The sequence below is a fragment of the Mesoplodon mirus genome (assembly GCF_964341445.2).
Source record: "Mesoplodon mirus genome assembly, chromosome: 7".
Taxonomy (NCBI): domain Eukaryota; kingdom Metazoa; phylum Chordata; class Mammalia; order Artiodactyla; family Ziphiidae; genus Mesoplodon; species Mesoplodon mirus.
Window position 1 is genome coordinate 54,073,937 of NC_138983.1, and position 22,561 is coordinate 54,096,497.

Sequence of the window (22,561 nt, forward strand, 5' to 3'; positions counted from 1 at the left end):
AAATTTTCCACATTTTTTTCTTTACATTTTAAAAAAAGGGTTGGCTTTTATACCTTCTTTCTCCCTTGACCTACCTCCCCTTCCCCAAAACTAAAAAATCCAGATGCATATGAATATTTATCCTTATATAAAAGATATTCTATCCTCTCACTGCAACTATTGCCCTATGTTCACAGATGTTATTTATGGCCAACTTGCAGTTTTATATTACTAGCAAACTTTCTAACAACCTATTGATTTTTCTTCCCACTAGTCATTAAAGACAGGGTAAATCCCAAGGACAATGTGAATTTGCTCTCAGAGAAAACTGGAAGAGATCTAGAAATATAAAAAATATATTCTCCCCAAAACAACCATCTCATGAAATCCAGAAATGTAGCTCTCCTACCTTAATACTGCTTTTTAAGAGGACACCTACCAGTAGTGATGTATTCAGCAACTAGTTCGGACTCTACCACAGCAATTGATGGACTCTCAGGAGAATGTCTCTTTTCCTGGGTCATCTGAATAGGCACTGCCATTTGACTCAAGTCAATAGTGGGTTGTCTTGGTTTAGATTCCAATTTTTCCTTTACTGTATAAAAAAGTCAGGGGAAAAATTAACTTTTATTACAAACAAGTACTAAAACCAGAGTTGTCCTCAGGAAAACTGAACAAGACCTCTGGGGTGCCACATGGGCAGTGACTAAGGAGTCAGTGAATTGAAAACAAAAGAGCAGACTGCTATGTATGGCTGTAGAGTGCACAACTTGTGCAACCATACCCAGCAGCCTAGCAAGAACTCATATGCAATCAGACTAAAATCCCCCCTTTTATCACTAGGCCAAACAATTGCATCTGTTTCCCCCGTACATACTCCCCTTAGAACATTTCCTTTACCCTTCTTCAAGGCAGTACCTGGTATTGTGGAGTTCACCAACCTGAAAACAAAGGGTGAGTAAGCAGTACACAGCATGATTTGCTCTAGGGCACACCAGTATAATTTGATCTATTAAAAATTCAAGATAATCTCCAAAGAAATGTTACAATATTTTTTAGTGACTCTTAAAGAATAAAAATTTTCAGTGTCAGGAAAATATGGCCTCTCTGTTCCTGCAAAAATGTCAATGGAATGGTCTAGAGTCAAGAATGGTTTCCATGGATAGAATAACTTTCTATATTATCACTTTTTCTACAAAATCATTTGGTTTCCACCCTCTATAAGGCTTTAATGGAAATAGCTGAGTATGTAAAAGATAAGGAGCTGAGGAAATGCCTAAAGCCAAAAATAACACCAATAGAAACATTAACCAAAGACTTACAATAAAAGCTAGTATTCTTTGGGTAGTATAGAGTGGATGTTACAAACAAATAGTAACCAGTAACTAAGTACACTGAATGATCATTCAGATTATTCGCACCAAGCATATAATGTAACAAAATCAAGATAATCATTTAAACAAAGAAAGCAAAACAAAACCAAAGGAATACAAAAGTCACCCCACAAATAGAGAGGACATTGAACTAGGAATCAAAAGACATGGACTCTCACTCTGCCACTAACCAACTGGGTAACCTCTCTAGGTCTCGGTTTGTTTATCCATAATGAAAGGGTTGGATGAGATCATCGCTAAGGTCCCTTAAATACTCTGACAATATTTGACCTATTATAATAGAAAAGTCAGTATAACTAACACAGTTTTGCCTAGAGTTTATCAAAGATATTTAGTAACTAGAAATACTGATTGGATCTTGTTAAATAAGAATAGCTTTGCATGGAAGCTCAAGTTGTTAAATTACACAAAGAAGTATGAAGATAAAAAAACAAATTAGAATGCTAGCAAGACCATTAATGGTGTTTTAGGACCACAAAACTGCCCCACCAATATCAAGGAGGATGGCAGGGGCCCTCCAATCTGCCTCCTACTATTCTTGAATAGAACTGGCAACTGTACTGCATTTATCTTCGTGCTTAGAATTGATAGACCTACTCTTTTCTGGTGACAAAAGGCAACAGGATTGTCCATTTTAAGCAGGAAACAGAGAAGAAAGAGCTCTGCCATTTTTTTCTTCTTTCTACTGACTATAGTCTGTCTATCCTTCAGTACTCCTGTGAACATCTTAATGAACTGACAAGTAAACAGACTGCACCAATGATTATAGACAAGTCCAGAGGGGGGAAATGTGCTCAAATAATAACAAAGAAAATATAACAGTAGTAGTATTTTAGCACAACCCATCTCTAGAGAAAACATGCTTCATTCAGTTGAGCATGTGAATTCATACCTGTTGTCTGTTGGAGTTCTAACAGAGCTTTGATTGTTGAAGTAGCTGATTGTGATTCACTGGATACATCCTGATAAATTATGGTGGGGCTAGTCTCCATTGCAATCTCATGTTCTGACCAATCCTGACGCCGGGAAGCAATTACATGAACTACAGGCTGGGAATCTGTTTTATATTAGTTAAAAAAAAAAAACCCTATAAACAAAGTTTCTCTTAAAAAAAACAATTTGTTTTTTTTTTTAATCTTTGTTTTACTATAAACTTCATGCTTTATCTCCCCAAGAAGACTGTAAGCCCCCAGAGGGCATAATGTCTTTCATGTCTGTATTCACTTATTCATTCATTCACTGATTCAATGGACTAGGCACCTATGTGCCTGAGTCGACGTTTGGCACCGAGGATATAAAGGAGCTCACAGAATAATCAAAGGATGCTCGAGAAGCACACAATCTGGTTGGAGAGACAGACATGTAAAGAGACAAATTACAATTCAATGTTATGATTGCTATAATAAATAGGTGTGCGTTTGTGTGGGTGGGTGCATGTTTGTGTACAGTAAGAACAAAACGCTGTATGAGTCTTGTTTTCCCCAATGCACCTAAAAATGTGTTCTGTATTATAACCTGAGCATTCAGTGAACACTTATTGGATGGCTGAGTTACTGAAAGGAAATCCTGTCCATTGACAACAAGAATGGATAAATGACCTAGAAGCAGCATGATATGGCACGTATAACATTTGGAGTTCAAAGGCTTATGTTACAGTCCTAGCTCTACCAATTATCAGCAAGTTAATTCTCTGGGTCTTAGTATCATTATTCCTAAAATGGCAACACTAAAATTACCTCTCTACCTCACAGGATTTCTGAGGATATAATGAAATGATGTACATAAAAGAGCCCTATAAACTATGAAGGACAATAGAAGTGTTTTATTTTGTTGTTGTTGTTCTGGTTGTGGGCTGAAAAGTTCTAAGCCTTTTTGTTAGTTTCCAAATAAATTATAGCCCTAACTCAAGGCTTATTATATTCATGCTATATAAGTATGCATGTAAATACTAAATACACATCAAATCAAACAACAAATTATTTATTGAGTTTTCCATCTACAGAATAAGTAGGTTGTATTAGACTATTGTTAAGTTCCTAAACTCCTTGGTCCAAGATACCACACAGGAAATTATACAGGCTATAAAAGCATGACTCTTACTCCCAAATTTAGATTATAATGGAGGAGACATAAAATAAAGATATACATATAGCTTTGTATTTTGGGATAAAGTCAAATGATTAGGGCAAACAGGGCAACTATATAGAAAGAAAAAGACTACTGTGAATTGGAATGATCAGTGAAAGCATCACAGAAAAGAATTCATGCAGCCCTAAAACCAAGAATAAATACAACTTAAGTTCAACCTTCTATGAACTTTGTATTTTTGAAAACCACAAAGTTGTCCAAAAAGGTGAAGCGGGGGGGAATGACTGTTAAAAAAACAAAAACAAAAAAACTGTCTTCCCAAAGAAAACAAAATCAATATACAAAATATCTGGAATTTTTATTTACCATTAACAAATTGTATTTCCGCTCCTCACCCTAGCCTCTCAACACTAGGTAGAGTATATGCTACACCAGGGATGTATAATTTCCATTAAACTTTCAAAAAAAAATCTAGATGTTTGAAGGACAATATCCTGTAGTAATATCAAATGCCACATGAGGCATATAACAGTTTTTCTTTACTCATTCTAAGTTTGATATATAGAATTTAAACGTAAGAGAACTGATTATATTAGGGAATCCTTAGTTTTATATAAACTAAGTTCTCAATTTTAAGAATTTCTCGTGATGCTATAAGTACCCCTGGCTAGGTGAGAGGACCTATAGGCAAAGAATGACTTTGCAACCCAACTCTGTAAAATACACATACTGAATACCCAGAAGAAAGCAAAAACTGCACTGGTAGAGAGATAAGGTAGAATAAGACTGGAAAAGGAGAACAAATTTCCACATGGGACCACCTGTCAGAGACATCACCCCACATAACATCATCCCATAGGGACTGGGGAGATTGGTCTTTCTCTTTCTGCCCATACTCAGAAAGTGTAGCTGACCATACAAAGCACCAATGCAGCAACCCCAACTGCTGTGACACAGAATGAGGGTGTGAACCTAAATGTGAAAAACATTCCTTGAGTGATTTTCCTCTCTACTTTTGGCTTATGCTTAGACTAGATAAATCTACTGCCTACCAAGTCTGATGCTGGGGTCAGAGTGCAATGACTGAGACACCAGGAGCCTGATCTAACAGTTCCATTTGATTATGCAGTGTGCATCCATCTAGACTTTCCTATGTCTCTTGAGGATGATGGCCTACTGACCCTCAGATATCTTTCCCCACAGGTCATTTAACAAATATTTATCGGGCATCTACTACATGTTAGGTACTGTATTGCTATAGCCAAAGGCAGATTCAGGCATCTCTGTGGAAGAATGTCTCCTATGTCTGTACAATAAAAAGCCTATATCACATTTGCAAAGAATCATAAGATCTCTCAGCTAGAAAAGACAATCGAAGAGTATACTATCATCAATGATAGTATGATCATTGATAGATGATGATATCATCAACTATCATCAAGTAACACTATCATCAATCCTATGCTAAAATCTTCAAAATATCCCTAAAAATCTAGGAATCCAGCACCACAGAACTCACTGTTTTCTAAGACAGTTTCTTTCCATCTTTGCACTGTTAGGACAATTAGAAAATTTTCTTATATAGAGTGGACGCAGGTCTTCTGATTGCTACTCAATGGTTCTAGTTCTGTCCATGCACCTACCAAAGACCAATTCTTTTCCCTCTTCCATGTCACAGTCCTCAAGATAACTGACAACAGTTCTGTGTCCCCCACAACCCCACCCAATTTTCATCTTCTCTTCTCCATGATAAATGTCCTTTCTCGACCTACCAATTCTTCATATAAAATGGTTCCCAGATGCCTTATGCATCTAAACCATCTTTTCTAAACTAAACCCAAGATGTCTATATCCCTTCCATGATGTAATAGGTACCTTCCCTCTGAAGTACTGTCATAAAGCCCAAGGCCTTCACAGTATTTAACTGCTTATACAGCTTTGCCCCACATGTTCCAGAGAACATTAATTCCTCAAGATGTTCTGCAAAAGGGACTTCCCTGGTGGTGCAGTGGTTAAGAATCCGCCTGCCAATGCAGGGGACACGGGTTCGAGCCCTGGTCCGGGAAGATCCCACATGCCGCAGAGCAACTAAGCCTGTGCACCACAACTACTGAGCCTGCACTCTTGAGCCCACGAGCCACAACTACTGAGCCCGCATGCCTACAGCCCATACTTCGCAACAAGAAAAGCCACTACGATGAGAAGCGTGTGCACCACAATGAAGAGTAGCTCCCACTCGCCGCAACTAGAGAAAGCCCGTGCGCAGCAACGAAGACCCAACACAGCCAAAAGTAAATAAATAAATTTTTTTTAAAAAGATGTTCTGCAAAAGAAGGGCTCCATGGTCAAAAAAGTTGGGGGCATTTTACATTATATCCTTCATCTTTCCCAACATATATTAGCATATAATGGCTCTGAAAAGTTCTGCAACAAGTATGTTTTGCTTAATCTCGATTTATTCCTCACCCTCACCGTGACCTACCAAGATCATGAAGCTTCTGGAAAAATCATCCTAGAAACCAAGTTGTGGCCTACTTAAAGCAATGTCTTTACAGGATGCATTTTTATATTTGCCTCATGCCATGTTCCATCTTAAATCCTTACCCTTGGTTTTGTCTCCTTTTTCTCTTCCATTTTACTTCACATAATCTTATATTCTAGCTAATCTACCTTAAAACCTTTTGGAAATAAAGAGAATATAAATAAAGAAAACTTTTAACATTTTTTCTTTCTTTTTTAAAAAAAATCTATAACCCAATAAGCCCAATAACCCTATTCCCAAGTGAGAAAGGGAAAATAAGAAGATCCAAATAGGAAGGAAAGCTCAGGAGCTATGGAAGGCATACGGCCCAATCTTCAGTAAGTGATCTAGGCAAGTATGACCTTGAACTATTAGGGTTGGTCATCTAGCTATCAGTATGTAAAAATACTTCAGGGGTATACAGCTTAAAAGGCCCCCCACTAGGTTAGGGGAAACGCCAAAAAGGAAAAAATGTTTTGGACTCAGGCAACAAAAATTAGTTTATAAGGCTGAAGTTTAACTCTGTACCACAGTTATTATGGTTGCTATTCTGCTGTTTGTTCATTCAGGGACTTTTACTGGTGTCTACTTAGAGCCAGCTAACCTCTTCGCTAAATATTGAATATATAGAGATGAATATGATCCTTGCCTTTGAGAAGCTAGTAGCCTAGTGGAAAGGAAAATAATTATATTAAACAAACAAAAAAAGTACAAAATAAAATGATCAATGATAAAATAGCTGGTAGTACAAAGCAACTTCGGAAGCATAGTATATAGAAGGAGGGATGAACCCTCCTAGGGTGATCAAGGAAAGTGCCACAACAAGGTGAAGATGAAGGTCTCTATTCTAGCCTGTGAGGAGATAGTTCAGAAATAAGGTATAAGGCCTAAACTGCTCCTCCTTGTGGGTGGGAAATGGTGGGGAAAGTTTTGAAACCACAAGTAGAATCAAGAAATTCCTTGGCATAAAAGACATCCTTATTCTAAGACTTGTGTAAAGGAAGTCACCAGAAAAAGGATATGAAGTCAAGCAAAGTTGATTCATTATTACAGTAGAATGCCAACTATCAACTATATAACAAATAATGGGCTTTAGAAAATTATCAATGGATGCTTAAACTAGTAGATAAATGTTTTATGAGGAATATGATATTTATATAGTCTCAAAGCATCTCCCATAAATTACCATTAATCTCAGAGGGAAATATGGTAACTTCATAATGCAAAAAAAACCAGGAAGACATCACCTTAATTAACCAAGAGATCGACATTAACATCATCAATATTGGGACAAACTGACATCAGTGGCTCCTGATAAGACAAAGCTAAGGATATATCACATCTGTGGAATTCCTGCTGAATCAAATGATAAAGAAACATCAGACAATACCAAATTGAAGACTATTCTACAAAGTAACTGATTATTTCCTTCAAAAATGTCAAGATCAAGAAACACAAAGAAAGGCTAGAGGATTATCCAAATTTAAGGAAAATAAAGAGCCATGACAATTAAATGGAACTAAATGTAATGCATGATCCTAATTTGGATTGTGGACTGGTGGGGGGGGCGGGTGGTGGTAAAACTACAAAGAACATGACTGGACAGCTGATGACATTTGAGTGGATTGTAGATTACAGAACTGTAACTTCATATGTCTTGATTTTGATAACTGTATTTTAGTTATGAACAGACTAACCCTTAAGAAATATAAACCTACAAATGTAAGTATTTAGAGGTAAAGGACATAATATCTACAACTTGCTCTCAACTGGTTAAAAAATTTAAAAATTATAGACACATGGGGGACCGAAAGAGAATCAACAACAAAGCAAATAGGGCAAAATATAAATAAGTGGTGAATCTAGGTAAAGAATATACACAGGAGTTCTTTTTAATCTTCTTGCAACTTTTTGTAAGTTTGAAATTACATTAAAAGTTACTAAAAAGAGGTGCGCTAAAAACTACAAAAGCAATATAAAGAAAGAATGGACTCTTATATAGTGCTTCTATTCCCCGTTAAGTATGACCCTCTTATACCTTGAAAACCAAACATGAGTCTTAGACTGATCAAAACCTTTATCCCTTTCCCTGGCGGTCCAGTGGTTAAGATTCTGTATTTCCACTGCAGGGGGCGTGGGTTTGATCCCTGGTTGAGGAGCTAAGATCCCACATGCCCTGAGGTGTGGCCAAAAAAAACCCCAAAAACCCAAAAAAAGCCCTTTTCTCTCTCTCTCTTTTTTTTTTTTTTTTTTTTGCGGTATGCGGGCCTCTCACTGTTGTGGCCTCCCCCGTTGCGGAGCACAGGCTCCAGATGCGCAGGCCCAGCGGCCATGGCTCACGGGCCCAGCCGCTCCGCGGCATATGGGATCCTCCCAGACCGGGGCATGAACCCGTATCCCCTGCATCGGCAGGCGGACTCTCAACCACTGCGCCACCAGGGAGGCCCTCTCTTTTTTTTTTTATCCCTTTCTCTTAAATCATAGCATATATATTCCCAGTCCCTTGTACTAAGGAACTATACAAGGGTATGGTGAGAGGAGTAAATACGGATTATAAAAACTGGCTTTATAGGCAACTATATTACATATACCTACTTTGAATGGTGAATTTTTTCTGTATTACAGAATATCTTAAAAAGAAGTAATATGCAATGAAAGATAAACAACAAAAATAAATGATGCCATGTATAATAACAGATCAAAGAGCAGAAAACTTTACACTCAATCAGTTCCAAAAATAGCCAAATTTTTGTCCCTTTCTTAGAATGAAAATTGAAGGCTCACTAATGAAATGGCATGTTAGGGAAGTAATGATTGGCTTATAGCTCTCTTAGGAAAAAACTAGCAATTTCAGAAGATAACCTGAGATTATGTATACACAGACATCTACTGTTCGGGTCCCCATTTCAGCACCAATTCATAACCTAAACATTTTACCAGCCCACTATGAAAATATTTCTCAAGGGAAAAAAAAAAAAGGCTGGTATTATTCAAATAACTACAGACTTAAAAATAAAAGAGGAAAAAAAAATCTGATGAGTTAAGCTAAGAATGGAATCTATACATATCAAAGCAGAAGGTCTAAAAGAAATAACAGAATAAGCATCATCTTACTATAATTAGACATAAACTGATTCATAATCAATACAGAATGACAAATTAAATCTTAGCAAATTGATTCAGAAAATATTACTATTATTGATAATATGCAGAAGAAAATTATCCATTTTCTAAAATGAGTGCCATATTGTTTGTTAAAATCAACATTTTAATTTTTAATTGATGAGTTTTCAAAGACCATTTCAAATGCTACCTCCTTCATGAAGTTTTCTCATGAAGTTTAATATATAGTATAAACTAATAAATAAATGTCAAATTGAATTAATGGAATAATCAGCAATTTGAACCATTAGTAAGACTAATCTAGGAAGATTCCACTGAAGAGTTAAAATAATAATTCCTGTACAATATGAAGAAGCTGTATTGAAGGTGAAGGTGCTAAGAAAGCATTCCAGAGACAATAATGGAGAGGTGAGGAGAGGAAATGGAGTAAGTGAGGAATGATCAAGAAGATAAACAGTTTTGTTTGGATATATCAGAGCTTCTAAGTACAGGCATAACTATGCTACCTGACAATATGGGTGGTTAAGGTAACTGACAAACATGGGTACTAGATTTGTAGAAAGTCTCAAAGCTTATGATCATGAGTCTATTTCAAGTGACTTCCTAGAAAAACATAATTAAAATAGCACTAAGGATAATGATTTTCCCTATTATGGAGTCTGGCTTCATAGCACCTTCCTTATAGTTAGGACAACCGTATAATTATCATCTAAACTGGAACACTTTTGAGAGAGAAAGCGAATGCTATTAATAATTATTCTAGAACAGAAATAAACTAAGACTTGTCCCATGCAAACTGCAATGTATGATCACCCACTTACAGCCCACTTATGGCCCCATCTCTGACCACCTTGATCCTTTCTCAAGATTCAGCAACAACCATTTCAAAAGGTATGTTCACTTTCTTGCATACTTCTCCTACTTACTCAAAGCAAACAGAAGGAATCACAGCTCTATCCAGTTTGATAATACCTACCTGCCAAAATCATCATCTAAAATTTACCAATTACTTGATGAACATATACCAGGCAGGAAAGAATGGTAATAAGCCTTACCAAAAACAAAACTTCAGCTCACTGATTACATATCAAACAAAAGACAATAAAATCAAAAGAACTAACAAGTCAAAGCATACATGTTTGTTTGAGATCCCTAGGTTCAACTATTTTAGAACTAGGGCACTATGTCAGCAGTAATTACATAAATCAGAATTAAAATGGATCTTACCTTGGGAACTTTGGGAGGACTCCGTAGAAGAGGAACTACTATCTGTATAACTCTGTGGTTCTTCTTTTCCCTCCTGAATAGATGAATTACCAGCCTCTGCCACCCTGGATGCTTGCTGTAATGTTTCCGTGACCAGCTGCCTTGTTTGTTCACTAACAACTGTAGCTTGAAACGTCACTGGTTTAGGTTTAATAAGAACCTAGAACACAAGCAAAAATACAACCAGTATAAATTTAGAGCATTTAAAAAATGCTTAACTTCTAGGTCACAATGAAACAAATATTTTCCTGACACAGAAAACGGTACTCTGTACATTTATTATACTTTGGGCACAGCACTGTTCATCAAAGACGAATTCAATCTATGAACAAATTATAGCAGGCCACATACAAAATTTCAAGCGGTACGTGCTACATTACAACAGCTATGATTCTAACAAGAGCCTTTGACCCTGTTTTTTCTTGCCTGTAATGACTTCAGGAGTCATTTTACAGTCTGTAGGCTATACAGTAGAATGATAGTCACAAACTAAGGATGGCAGAACAGAAAGACACAAGGAGCCCAGATTCCCAGGGGAATTTTTGAGTCACAATAACAGTCCCAGGATTTCCTCCCTCTGAATATTTATCAACATAATAAAAATAAAACCCTAATTTGTTTAAGCCACTGTTCTTCAGGTTTCTTTTCTTTAGCAACCAAATGAAATTCCTAATTAACACAACTGCACAAAGTAAAATTGCTAAGGACTTAAGTCATCTTTGAAGAAATCCCCAGAGGAACACTAATTTAGACAACTATTAGAATCCATAAGGAACATGTGATAGATCAACTCTTGGCAAAGGTCAAAAACCACAGACACTACAACAAGTGAAATGGGAGAAAAGTTTCACAGTGAACCATTCCACTTCAAAATTTGGACTCTGGGAGTTAACTTCAATTGGGTGCATGGAATAAAAGTATTACTTCACCACAATTATTTTTTATTTCTCCCATATATAAGTTTCTAAACCTTTTCAGACTCTTTAAGTCACCATTTCTAAAACTTCAAGAATGAAAACATAGGTTATGACTTAGATGATAGAGTAAATGGAACTGTTACAGTTGAAATTTAAAGGCAATTTGAACTTATTAGAAAATCACAAAACTTATTGTTTAGATATGTAAACTATTTGGCTATAATACTGAGGGAACTGATTCTAAAGGCAAATTATTAGTTTATAGGTAAATTAGTATCTTTTACAAAAATTCTAGCATTTCTCAACCAAAGCTGACATCGATTCCTTTGATATTCTCAGAAAAGTAAAGTATCTGCAAAATAAACAGTAGCCCAGCAACACAGGATTAAATCCTGAGCCTCAATTTCCCAGACAAATCTCCAGAAAAGCTCCCTTATCATTTACTTGTCGAAAAATGAACAGATCTCCAGCTTCTCCAATATTTAGGTTTCAAGTAAATCAAATTTTATAATAACCAAAGTGCTTTCAAAGGCCATATAAGCTTATAAAAAATACTTTTCTTTGAGAGATTATGAATAACCATCATCCCTCAACCATCTTCTTCTCAAAAAACAATATATACCTTCAGCAAATTTTATTCCAAGGGGATTCTTTTTTTTTTTTTTTCAAAGATTTAATTTTATTTATTTTTTTGGCTATGTTGCGTCTTGGTTGCTGTGCGCAGGCTTTCTCAAGTTGCGGCGAGCGGGGGCCACTCTTCGTTATGGTGCGTGGGCTTCTCCTTACAATGGCTTCTCTTGTTGTGGGGCACAGGCTTCAGTAGTTGTGGCTCACGGGTCTAGAGCGCAGGCTCAGTAGCTGTGGTGCATGGGCTCTAGAGCACAGGCTCAGTAGTTGTGGCGCACGGGCTTAGCTGCTCCGCGGCCTGTGGGATCTTCCCAGACCAGGGATCAAACCCATTTCCCCTGCATTGGCAGGCGGATTCTTATCCACCGTGCCACCAAGGAAGTCCTCCAAGGGAATTCTGTTCTCTAACCTTTGCTCATGACATGACACAAATATTTAAGATATATATATTTTTAAGTACTGAAAAGTACTATTTTGAAAACAGATGATCATACACATTCAATCATAACTTTTAATAATCTGATTCTTTAAATATTACTGATCTTTTCTAGGAATTTGAAATATACCAGAGTCAAGAAAAATCACCATATCTTAGCATACCTGTGTTTTCCCTTGCTGCCCATAAACAATTTTTGTTGGGATGATTTTAGCTGCTGGTTGAACTGTGGAACCTATTCCTTTTGGCTGAGTTACAATCATTTTGGTGATGGGTCTTGTAGCAGTGATAATAGCTGGCTTTGCTCCTGTTGGTACCGTCTGAATAGTCTTTTCTCCCTAAATTGAAGTCAGTAAATATATGAGATTTATATGCATTTTTTCACTGAAAATCACAGAAAGGTTTTACCAGGATGATGGGCAGAGGGCTGTAAACTCTGCAACAAAGTACAATGTTTCCAGGTGATCAATAATCTTAGACCTAGTTGAAATGATCTCAGAAGTTCTCTGACCAACCTTCTGTCCTATGAAGGCATTAAATACTTCTTGGTGAGTGAATTTAAAAAATCACCTTATGTAAGAATACTTATTATACTGTCTCATTCACAGAATATGTATATAAAATAGAGTTAAAAATTATAGAAGAATATATACTAAAATGCTAACAATGGTTATCTCTAAGTGCTGGGACTATAGGTCTTGTGCCCCCAACATTCATCTTTATTGACAGTTTATCTGAAATGAACATTATGTGTAATAAAAAAATTACTGTGCATTTTACCAATAGCTAAATGTTCACATACAAAATAAACTGCCTCAGTTCCCCAAACATGAAATTATAAGGATATATAGCAGAATGCCTATGTGAAACAGTATGGGCAAGAGATGAAATCAGCAGAGATATTAACATTCTTTCTGAGGTTACATGGGAAAATACAAAGAAAAAACTTAGGACTTTTCCCACATCAGCATGTTACTAATATCACTTTAGTCTATTAACTAGATAGTTTAAGCCCATTAACTTTTCACCATTTTCATCTGCTTTATTCTTAAGTACCATTTCTGGTCATTTATGGAGTCAATACTTGAGCTAAACTAAATTAAATTCAAATATAGTCATTTTACTAAACTATTAAAATTTTAAAAATTAAGATCCATAAAATTAAAAAGCAAAGGATCTGAAATTTTTTCACCTTATCAGTTTTTCTTTTTAGTCATCATCACCTAAATGTGTGGACATCTAAACTTAGCAGCCAGTAAAAACAAAGCACCCAGGTGAGCTGGCAAAAAGCTAATCACTCTGTGAATTTAGAGCTAAATGATTACAAAATTCACGTTTAAATATCTGCCGCAGTTATCTAAGGGAAACATGGAGTGTCTGCCAATCATGTGATTACTTATTTTAATACATGTCCACCCTTCACAGCAGCATCTCTGGAAAGAGCTCTAGTTCATTTGCCAAGAGCTGCTAGTTTGCAAGTGGGCTTGCCCTTCTATTAAGTAGCCCAATGGGCCCTGTCCAAGTATAATTAAAGACCATTCAAAACCAATCAAAACCAACTAGGAGGCTATTTTTTTGAAAAAGCTCTTCTGGTGTGTGTGTGTGTTTACACATGTACAGGTAAGCAAGTTATGAGTACAGGTACATGTACGTATGTGGTTAAGCGGATGGTCTTATACTCTGATCTGCTTGTTTGACTATCATTTCCTGTGTCAAACTGTTACTATTAGATGTATATAGCAGCTAGTACTCACACACACTATTCTTAAATCTATGTGACCAGAGGACCTAGAGTACATGGCACTCCCCTCTTTTAATATCAAGTTCCATGAAATTACAAACCAAAAGATAAAGCATTCTGAAAATCTGAATCCTAATCCTGGCTTTACTTTTGGCTTACTATGTGAACTAAGGCTAGGAACAATCTATGTTTTCCCACGTGATGAAAAATCTACTAGACCCCTACCAACATTGTAAAGACTGTGATGCCTAGGAAGCTACTAGAGATCAACTACAATGAAGTATAGCATTTTTTTTTCTAGCAAGTAGGGACACTACCAAACCTAGACAGTTAAGTACAAAGAGTAATAACAGTAAGAAAAAAAAATTATGGAGGACTTCCTATGTGCCAGGCACTGTTCTAAGCACTTTCAACAGCTACCAGTTAGTTACTCAACAAATTCACTGGTAGAGATCATCATCCCCAACGTACAAATGAGGAAATTAAGGATGAGAGAAGTCAAATAAGTTAGCCAAAGTCAAACAATTATGATACCCAGAGACAAAGCCTAGGTTTGGCTAACTCCAAATCTCTTAACCTCTTAACAAATGCCTTCAGAACTATAAATGAATCTGTTATTTATTTGATTTTTTTTCACTAGCTCAAAGAAGTAAAAATGAAAGTAACAAATTGTTGTCATTAATTTAGTCTTAGTCCCAAATATTTCTCTTTGCCTAACCTAGGTGAAATACTAGATTGGTATCTATTGGCCAAAAGCAGGAATAAACTGTCCTCTGACAGAGGTCCCTCTGTAGTTAACCCAGTGGAATCTTCCATCTGGACTAAGCTAAGTATCTAAATCATGGTCATAAGCAACTTAGCTATGAACAACATGTTTTAGAAATTACTATAAAAAATGGCATCAGTAGGTGGTGTTTTTTAACAGTTATTACATCACAGCAGGGGTAAATCAAGCCATTCTGGCCATTGTGGGTTCTGAAGTCCTTAGACAAATATTTGTATAGCTGGTCTTTAAAATCCTTAGTGGACTGCTGAGTCTGCAGTTCAAGCTCTTACTTACTCCAGCATTTAGCAATGTTGTGACAACGTTTTTGCCCGGGAGGCCTTGAATGGTGGTTCCTTTTCCTGTAGTCTTTTGCACAACAATCACATTGGGCTTGGAAGTCATTGGGATTGTAGTGATTTTGGTAGTCGTTCCTTAGAGAAGGGGGGAGAAAAGGAGGCCCGAGTTAAGGACTAGTGATATTTGGTTACTTCTGTTTATGTTGTATACAATTAATACGTGTAGTTGATGTCATCCCTAGATGACGTGAAACCTGTCATGAGGATGAAAATGAAGGCCTGGAATAATAAGTTACAAGTTGTCCTAGAATGAGAGAATATTAAGAATTGACTCTTACAGCATTCATCTTTTTGGAATCTGAGGGCCTACACACCAAACTCAGAATCTAAAAATATCACTATCTGCTTCCCCATCAATATTCCCCTCCTGACTAGTTAACTGAAACAAATTAGAAGCTCTATGCCATGACAAACATTTCTCCCAAACTCAATGGTATTACCTATGTGACTAGTGTGATAGGAAAACTCTTCAAAAAATAACATAAAAAAGAGGTAAATATGTATCAAAATTCTCATATAACACTAGACTATAGAGAAAATTGATGAAATGTCATTTATTTTTATGTGACAAGAAAAAGACAAAATAAACACACTCACAGACCAAGTCAGATGAAACGTATACTCATCACCTGCAACACTCTGAAAAGTCTGAAGATGAAACCCTAATTTATATACTTATATATATAAACTTATATTTTCCATCATTAACATCTATGTAGTAGGTCTATATCTACTGATCCAAACATATTATTATCTTACCCTCTCCCCCACATCCTTCCACAAACTGCTGCTCTTCCACCTATCAAATCTATCTACCTATCAAATTTATATCCTATATTCTTCTAATTGTTCAACTTGGAAATCCTGGTGTCAATCTTTGCTTCTTGCCTTGTCTTCACTCCATGAAAGCCCCTTAGCTCCACACTGTATCTTTTCACGCCACTGACTCCTCAGTGCTTAGCACACACCATACGGCAATTACTCAAGTAATCGTTCAACGAGTATGTGAATGAACTAAATTTGTCACCAACATATGTCTTCTTTCAAAATGTTATCAATGCCAGCTCAATAGACAGGCCCACATCACTTTTGGCTTCCCATATTTTCTCCCTATTTCAAGTTTCTCTATCATTCAAATAGCTCTGATGCATCCTGCCATAGCGAACATCCTAAAAAAACAAAAAAACAAAAAAAACCCTCATTTCACCATATCAAGAACCAACAACATGTGAAATTGGTCAAAAACCTTCCAAATCCCCATTGTATTTAGTCCCAACTTCCTGTCTTGTGTTTCAGAATCCTTTATAATCTGGCCTTAAGTCCACCAATTAGATCTTATTTGTTCCTACTCCAAAATACACACCATAAACTCTAGTTTAACAAGTAACTCCTTTTACTATGGCTTCCTATTACCTACCACACAAAGACCAAACTCCTCTGCTTAGCCCTCCAGGTTCCATCAGACCTTAATTTTCAGGATTATCCAATATATACCTCTCCTTCAATGTGCTGGTTTCCACACTGGTCCTTGAGCACACCAATCCCAGTGCTACTTCTGCACCTATAATTTTCTCTGCCTATGAAAACAGGCAAGTCATATTTTTCTGCTATAGGCTTGTGTATCATTTATCAAATGACTAAGCACAGAATGGGTACACATTAAAAACACAACTGATTAATATACTCTCAAGAATAAAAGTTAAAATTTAATCTCTTCTACTGGGAAACCTTAGCATTCCTTACTAGTTTTAGAAATAAGATTGCACAAGAATAAGAATATTCTAGTTATATGTCAGTTTTTGGCCATCTTGTTACAATATCTTTATAACACACTTGCCATCATCTAATGCCTCATCAGTCCAAGGTAACATGCTCAGGTAACATAAAAAGGCACTTTTATCCATGGGCCAGTTTCACAAATGTTTTTCCCTTTACCTGCAGTCTCTGAATAGTGAACTGTTAAGAGCCACAAAAACCAAGCTGCCTCTTATCCACTTACATCAACTTTAACTCTTAATTAACTCCAGCCCCTCATATGTGATTATGATGCCTCCTCTGACAATGCTCCCTCACCAAATAATTGGTTAATAAAAAAGTGTTCTTAGAAAGTAAGCATTAAAAACTATCTCAAGGAAATGTGAACCAAGATTTAACTCCATACCAAAGTACAAGGATCACTTTTTTGACAAAACTTGCTTAACAAATAAATTATATTTATAACTATGAAAATGTCAAATCCTTTCCATTACAGGTGTGTCAGTTTATGAGACAGTTGCAAACCAAGTTCACCAGCTTAACAAAATGGGAGGTGGGGGCAATGTTAGAAAATAGAAGAAAAAGGCATAGCATAAGGAAAAGCAAGTACAGCATTATATTACAATTATGAATAAACTAAGAATACAATTTATGACTAGAATTATCAAATTATAAAAGTTTAAAATTTCAACAGCATGTTTCTATATCTCAGGTGACATCTACATTATATTGAAGAAAGAAGTATTACTCATTTAAAAAAATGTCTTCCCTGGACTTCCCTGGTGGCGCAGTGGTTAAGAATCAGCCTACCAATGCAGGGGACACGGGTTCAATCCCTGGTCCAGGAGGATCCTACATGCCACGGAGCACCTGAGCCCGTGCACCACAACTACTGAGCCTGTGCTCTAGACGCCGTAAGCCACAACTACTGAGCCCACGTGCCACAACTACTGAAGCCCACATGCCTAGAGCCCGCGCTCCACAACAAGAGGAGCCACTGCAATGAGAAGCCTGCGCACTGCAACGAAGAGTAGCCCCTGCTCACCCCAACTAAAGAAAGCCCACACGCAGCAACAAAGACCCAACACAGCCAAAAATAAACAAACAAATAAATAAATAAAATCTTCCTCTATGTTTTCATAGTATTCAGTGTATAGTTCTCATGTTACAAGAGACTATACAAGTTCACCTGTTTAGCATTCTTTAGGGCAGAGAATGCACCTCATGTACATCATGGTGTATCACAGCATCCGACCCCATATCTAGTTCATAGCGTATTAGAGAACTCACCTATACATAGTCTTTACTTATAAAGAGTCAAGATACAATGGGTGCAAGTAAATGTGAATCACATTTGGATCATGGGCCATGATACTGATGCATTCCAGAGATTCCTATTCAAAAATAAGATGCCTGTAAAAGTTTGAGCATTATGGTAGGTAGGCTTAAAGAACACAAATTTATTGGCCCAGATTTTACTATTCACAGATTCTTAAATCACTCTGACAATCTTGGTTTTTTGGATAATGTTTTATGTGTTACTTTGCTCAAAGAATGAGCAAACGAATGAACAAATGGACAAGTATATAGATGCAAGCCTTGCCTGGACATTGTACTAAAGATCAAGGGAATGAAAATCAAGTCCTGCCATTGTCAAAGGTTCTCATAATGTCTTTAGAGTCAAGATAATGAGTTTATCTCTGAAGGAACGCATCTTCTGCATAAAATAGGCATGATTTTTCAACCAACCTTCAACAAAGCTCTCCAAAAGACTTACGTATCTAATAGTTCTCTCTATATATACACATATAAGTAAATATTTGATTCCATAAGATATGAATTAAATAACTGCAAAAATAGTCATGCCTTCCACTTAATTGCTTATTCTAATAAAAACTTGACCTTTCTAGAGAGCAATTTGAAAGCATGAACTTGCCTTCCAAGATATTATACAAAGAAAATAAGAACTTCACCTAATAATTTATGTATAATGATGTTCGTCACAGGATTATTTATGACAAAAAAATTGTTAAGTAACCTAAAACATTCAACAATGAATAAACAGTTAAATCATGGTGCATCGTATGAGAGAACACTGTATAGTAATTAATCTGGGGCGGGGGTGGGGTGTCAAAATACATTTAATGGAATGGGAAAATGATATTATATGAAAAAAGATTAAAACTGATTGTATTAGATCTAAATTTAATTTTAAAAATATACATATATACACAAAAACATTTATACAAAAATCTAAATAGAAAAAGGAATAACAGAAATATATACACTTAAATTTTAACATATTTCTCTAGATGGCGAAAATTACAGGTTTTTAATTTTCTTTGTATACCTTTCTGTATTTTCCAAATTCCCCACAATAAAGGGGAAAATATCATTTTTTTTAAAGCCTTCTATTCTTACAGCTAGGTGTTTGAGTATATTTTAAGAAAAGCATTTCTTTTTGGTTGTGGGGTGGTGGGGGCATGGACTCTAGTATCCAGCATCTGATCCTGGATGAAGGCAGAAAACTATCTAAATTCATCCAACCAGGCTTATCAGTATACTGTAAAAAGACAGGGATTGAAAACTACTAATAAACTAACCGATAATCCCAGTATCATGGAGCAACAAGAGTATTATAAAATAAGAAAACTATCTTTATAAAGAATATTGATATGTAACATAAGGATCAGTTTAAAGCAGTCAGAAATGAGAGAAGTTCTTTAGAATTAAAGTGTCAAATAGTGAAGCAAACAAAGGTTGAGGCAAAATGAGCTCCATGCAATGAATAAAGCTATTTCAGCTATGAGCCCAGTACATCCTATAGTGCTGAAAAAGTTTCAGAACTCTTCCTCTGTATACCCATACACTTGAAATAGCGACTAACCATGAGTTACTTCATATTTAAAAACAAAGGTGGATGAAATGTATACACGTGTAGGGTATATATCTCACCGCCTCTTTGCTTCCAGGGCAATGTGCTTGCCTGTATTGCTCTAACCTCATACAAAGCAGCTAAATCATAAATAAGGTTTGAAAACAGAGGCTTCATGATATGTAGACATTTCTTCAAGCTATATGGTATTAAGAATTCATATGTAAGTAAAGAAAAACCCTTATGGTCATAAAAAGCTATACACTAATAAAAAACATGATTACTTTTTGAAAAATGTTTAAGTATGTGCTCTATACTATTTAAAGATATTGTCAGGTAATAAATTATAATTTGAGTTTTAACTGTGTTATTTAAAATGTCCTCTTAAAAGCTGGAGTATGATGATTCTTTCCCTACTGGTTTCACCCTCCTCAGTTTGGCAAACATTGAAACTTACACTTAAAAAGTAGAGCCAAAATGAGCAGCTTTAAATATAGTGCTTTATGCCAATACCATGCCCTGCTTTGTTTTTTTTTTTCACTCCTTGAGTTATCAGCAATATCATATTACTGCCAGGAACTTCAATCCCTTCACTTTAAAATGTTAGAACAATTCACCTGGGGCATACAAAATATGGCTAGTCTACAAAAATGGTAGACAAAGTCCACAGGGCTTGCTTGGTCAGAGATTATTCACATCATTTTAATTAAAAAATAATAATCAGTGAAAATGGATACCATGTTAATTAACATTCCACTTCAGGGTACACAAGGCAAATATCGCAGGAATAAATGAGCCAATAAAAACCAGGTAAGGTTCCAAAATACCAATAAATATTAGCCTTCACTATCTGAGTAAAACATTTTAAAAAAGTAAATAGCTAATATAAATGGTGAAAAGCAAATAAAAATATTCAAGTATTTTTATTTTTAATATGCTAAAGTGACATTAGTAATTGAAATTATGAGATACGATCCCTCAAACATATTTAGACTAATAAATACTAGTTCTTCCTCTATCTAGCTTGTCTGGTTTTGGACAGGTCAAGTTCATCCTCTAAACTTAAATATGTCTGTAGACTGGGGCTGATACCAACTATTTCAGAGTTATGAGGTATGAATGAATTGATAAATGGGGCAATACTCTGTAAATGAAAAATCTCTACGCAAATGTAAACCATAATCCTTCCATTCTGATTAAATGCAACTAAATGTTCTAAAACTCTCAAAAGCTTAACATATGAAGATTTAATACTAGAACTAAAGAACTATACTTAATCACTAAAACATCAGGACTAAAAACAAAGCTCTAGATTTCTAAGCATAAAACTGCGATCAAACAGAATCCTTCAACAGTGAAATGTTTTTTCCTCTTATTGGTCACCTATACCTTTAACGTATTTCAGATATACCTACCAGAAACTATATTACTGCTAATTATCTTGCCCCCCAAGGTAGCTAATGATTTGGGTACTACTGTAATAATGCTACCACTGGTAGTTTTCACGTAGGTTGCAGCTCCAGGGGTTGCAGCCATCCGACCTATAGATGGGCTCACTGTTGGCCGAGTATAGGTTGCCTGTGTGCCTATAAAAGGGAAAAGCCAAGAGAAAATCTTGTCATAACTTTTAGAAGAATGATGATTTATACAGTTTAACTAAAATTCAACATAATCTACATTGCTTTAACTTGAAAATGGAATTTCAAGGTGTCAAGCCATTAAGTAACAATTTATAGCCAGTTTTCAATGCACATAGCAAGAACTATAGCCAACTCAATTTGAATTAATTTTACACGTAAAATTTTGTGGTGTGTTGCATCAAATTACTAACCCCAAGAAAAAGTATAACCAAGTCTGTTCCCTTCTTCCACTAGTTTGATGCCAAAAGAAACTTAAATTTAATCATCTTTCCTGCCAGAGCATTTTAGATATTTCTGTTATAGATTTCAAGGTCTCTGCATCTGTTTTAATGCCGTCTCAGTGCCAAACCCAACGGCAGCACTCAGCAAATAAGGCAGGATATTGTTTGCCTAAAATTTTATAAATTTTTACTGTTTTGTACTCTGCTACCCTCTAAATATATTTCCATCTTTTAAAGAGTTATTCCATCGTTTTACTAGAGATTAAAATTGAAGCTGCCAAGAGTTACCAGGAATATTTCTTCTTAGCCTAAAAAGTTCACTATTTACATATTTCCTCTTAACTGACCCATTAGAATATTTTTCTTCATATCTCTCAAAGGACTTTCCATTCTTCCCCACTACTTCTAGAACTTTTTCCTTTTCCCAAACAGGAATTAAAAATTAACCAGATAAGCCTGTTGCAGTTTGTCACAGATCTGGTAACTCAGAAACACTATTCCTAAGCACTGTTCCTAAATTCCTAACACTGTTCCTAAGAGCCGTTAGTTTTGGGGAGAATGAAGATAACTCAGGTAACACCTTCTTCAACTAAAAAAAATTTTTTCAAGATAATTAGATTCAGGGGTCACTGTGATAACTATTTCAACAACCCCCTCCCCAAAATGGTTTTACCCAGTTAGTATTTACCGTTTTAAAATATAATCACTACCCAAAAAAGGGAGAAGTGGAAGAACATTAAGTAGAATTACTTTAAATTGATTACAAACATACATCTAAATCAGAAAAAAATCTAGTGCAAAATAAATATGCTATGAAGATACATAGTTTGAATTAGTTAATAATAGCTGGAAAATA

The 22,561-nt window shown here is 35.9% G+C and overlaps 1 protein-coding gene across 9 annotated transcripts in view; it reads right to left on the bottom strand.

The window, feature by feature from the left end:
- The window catches only part of EMSY (EMSY transcriptional repressor, BRCA2 interacting), an 83,996-nt gene that overhangs the window by 12,877 nt on the left and 48,558 nt on the right, over positions 1-22,561 (bottom strand). For 8 of the 9 annotated variants that reach the window (XM_082626462.1, XM_082626463.1, XM_082626460.1 and 5 more), the window contains 6 exons: positions 21,260-21,430; positions 15,153-15,289; positions 12,516-12,689; positions 10,333-10,531; positions 2,266-2,430; positions 419-574 (listed from right to left, as the gene is read on the bottom strand). In XM_082626462.1, the coding sequence (XP_082482588.1) occupies positions 419-574; positions 2,266-2,430; positions 10,333-10,531; positions 12,516-12,689; positions 15,153-15,289; positions 21,260-21,430 (1,002 nt within the window). The remainder of the gene's footprint in view (positions 1-418; positions 575-2,265; positions 2,431-10,332; positions 10,532-12,515; positions 12,690-15,152; positions 15,290-21,259; positions 21,431-22,561) is intronic. The other variant, XM_082626464.1, reaches the window with a different exon arrangement.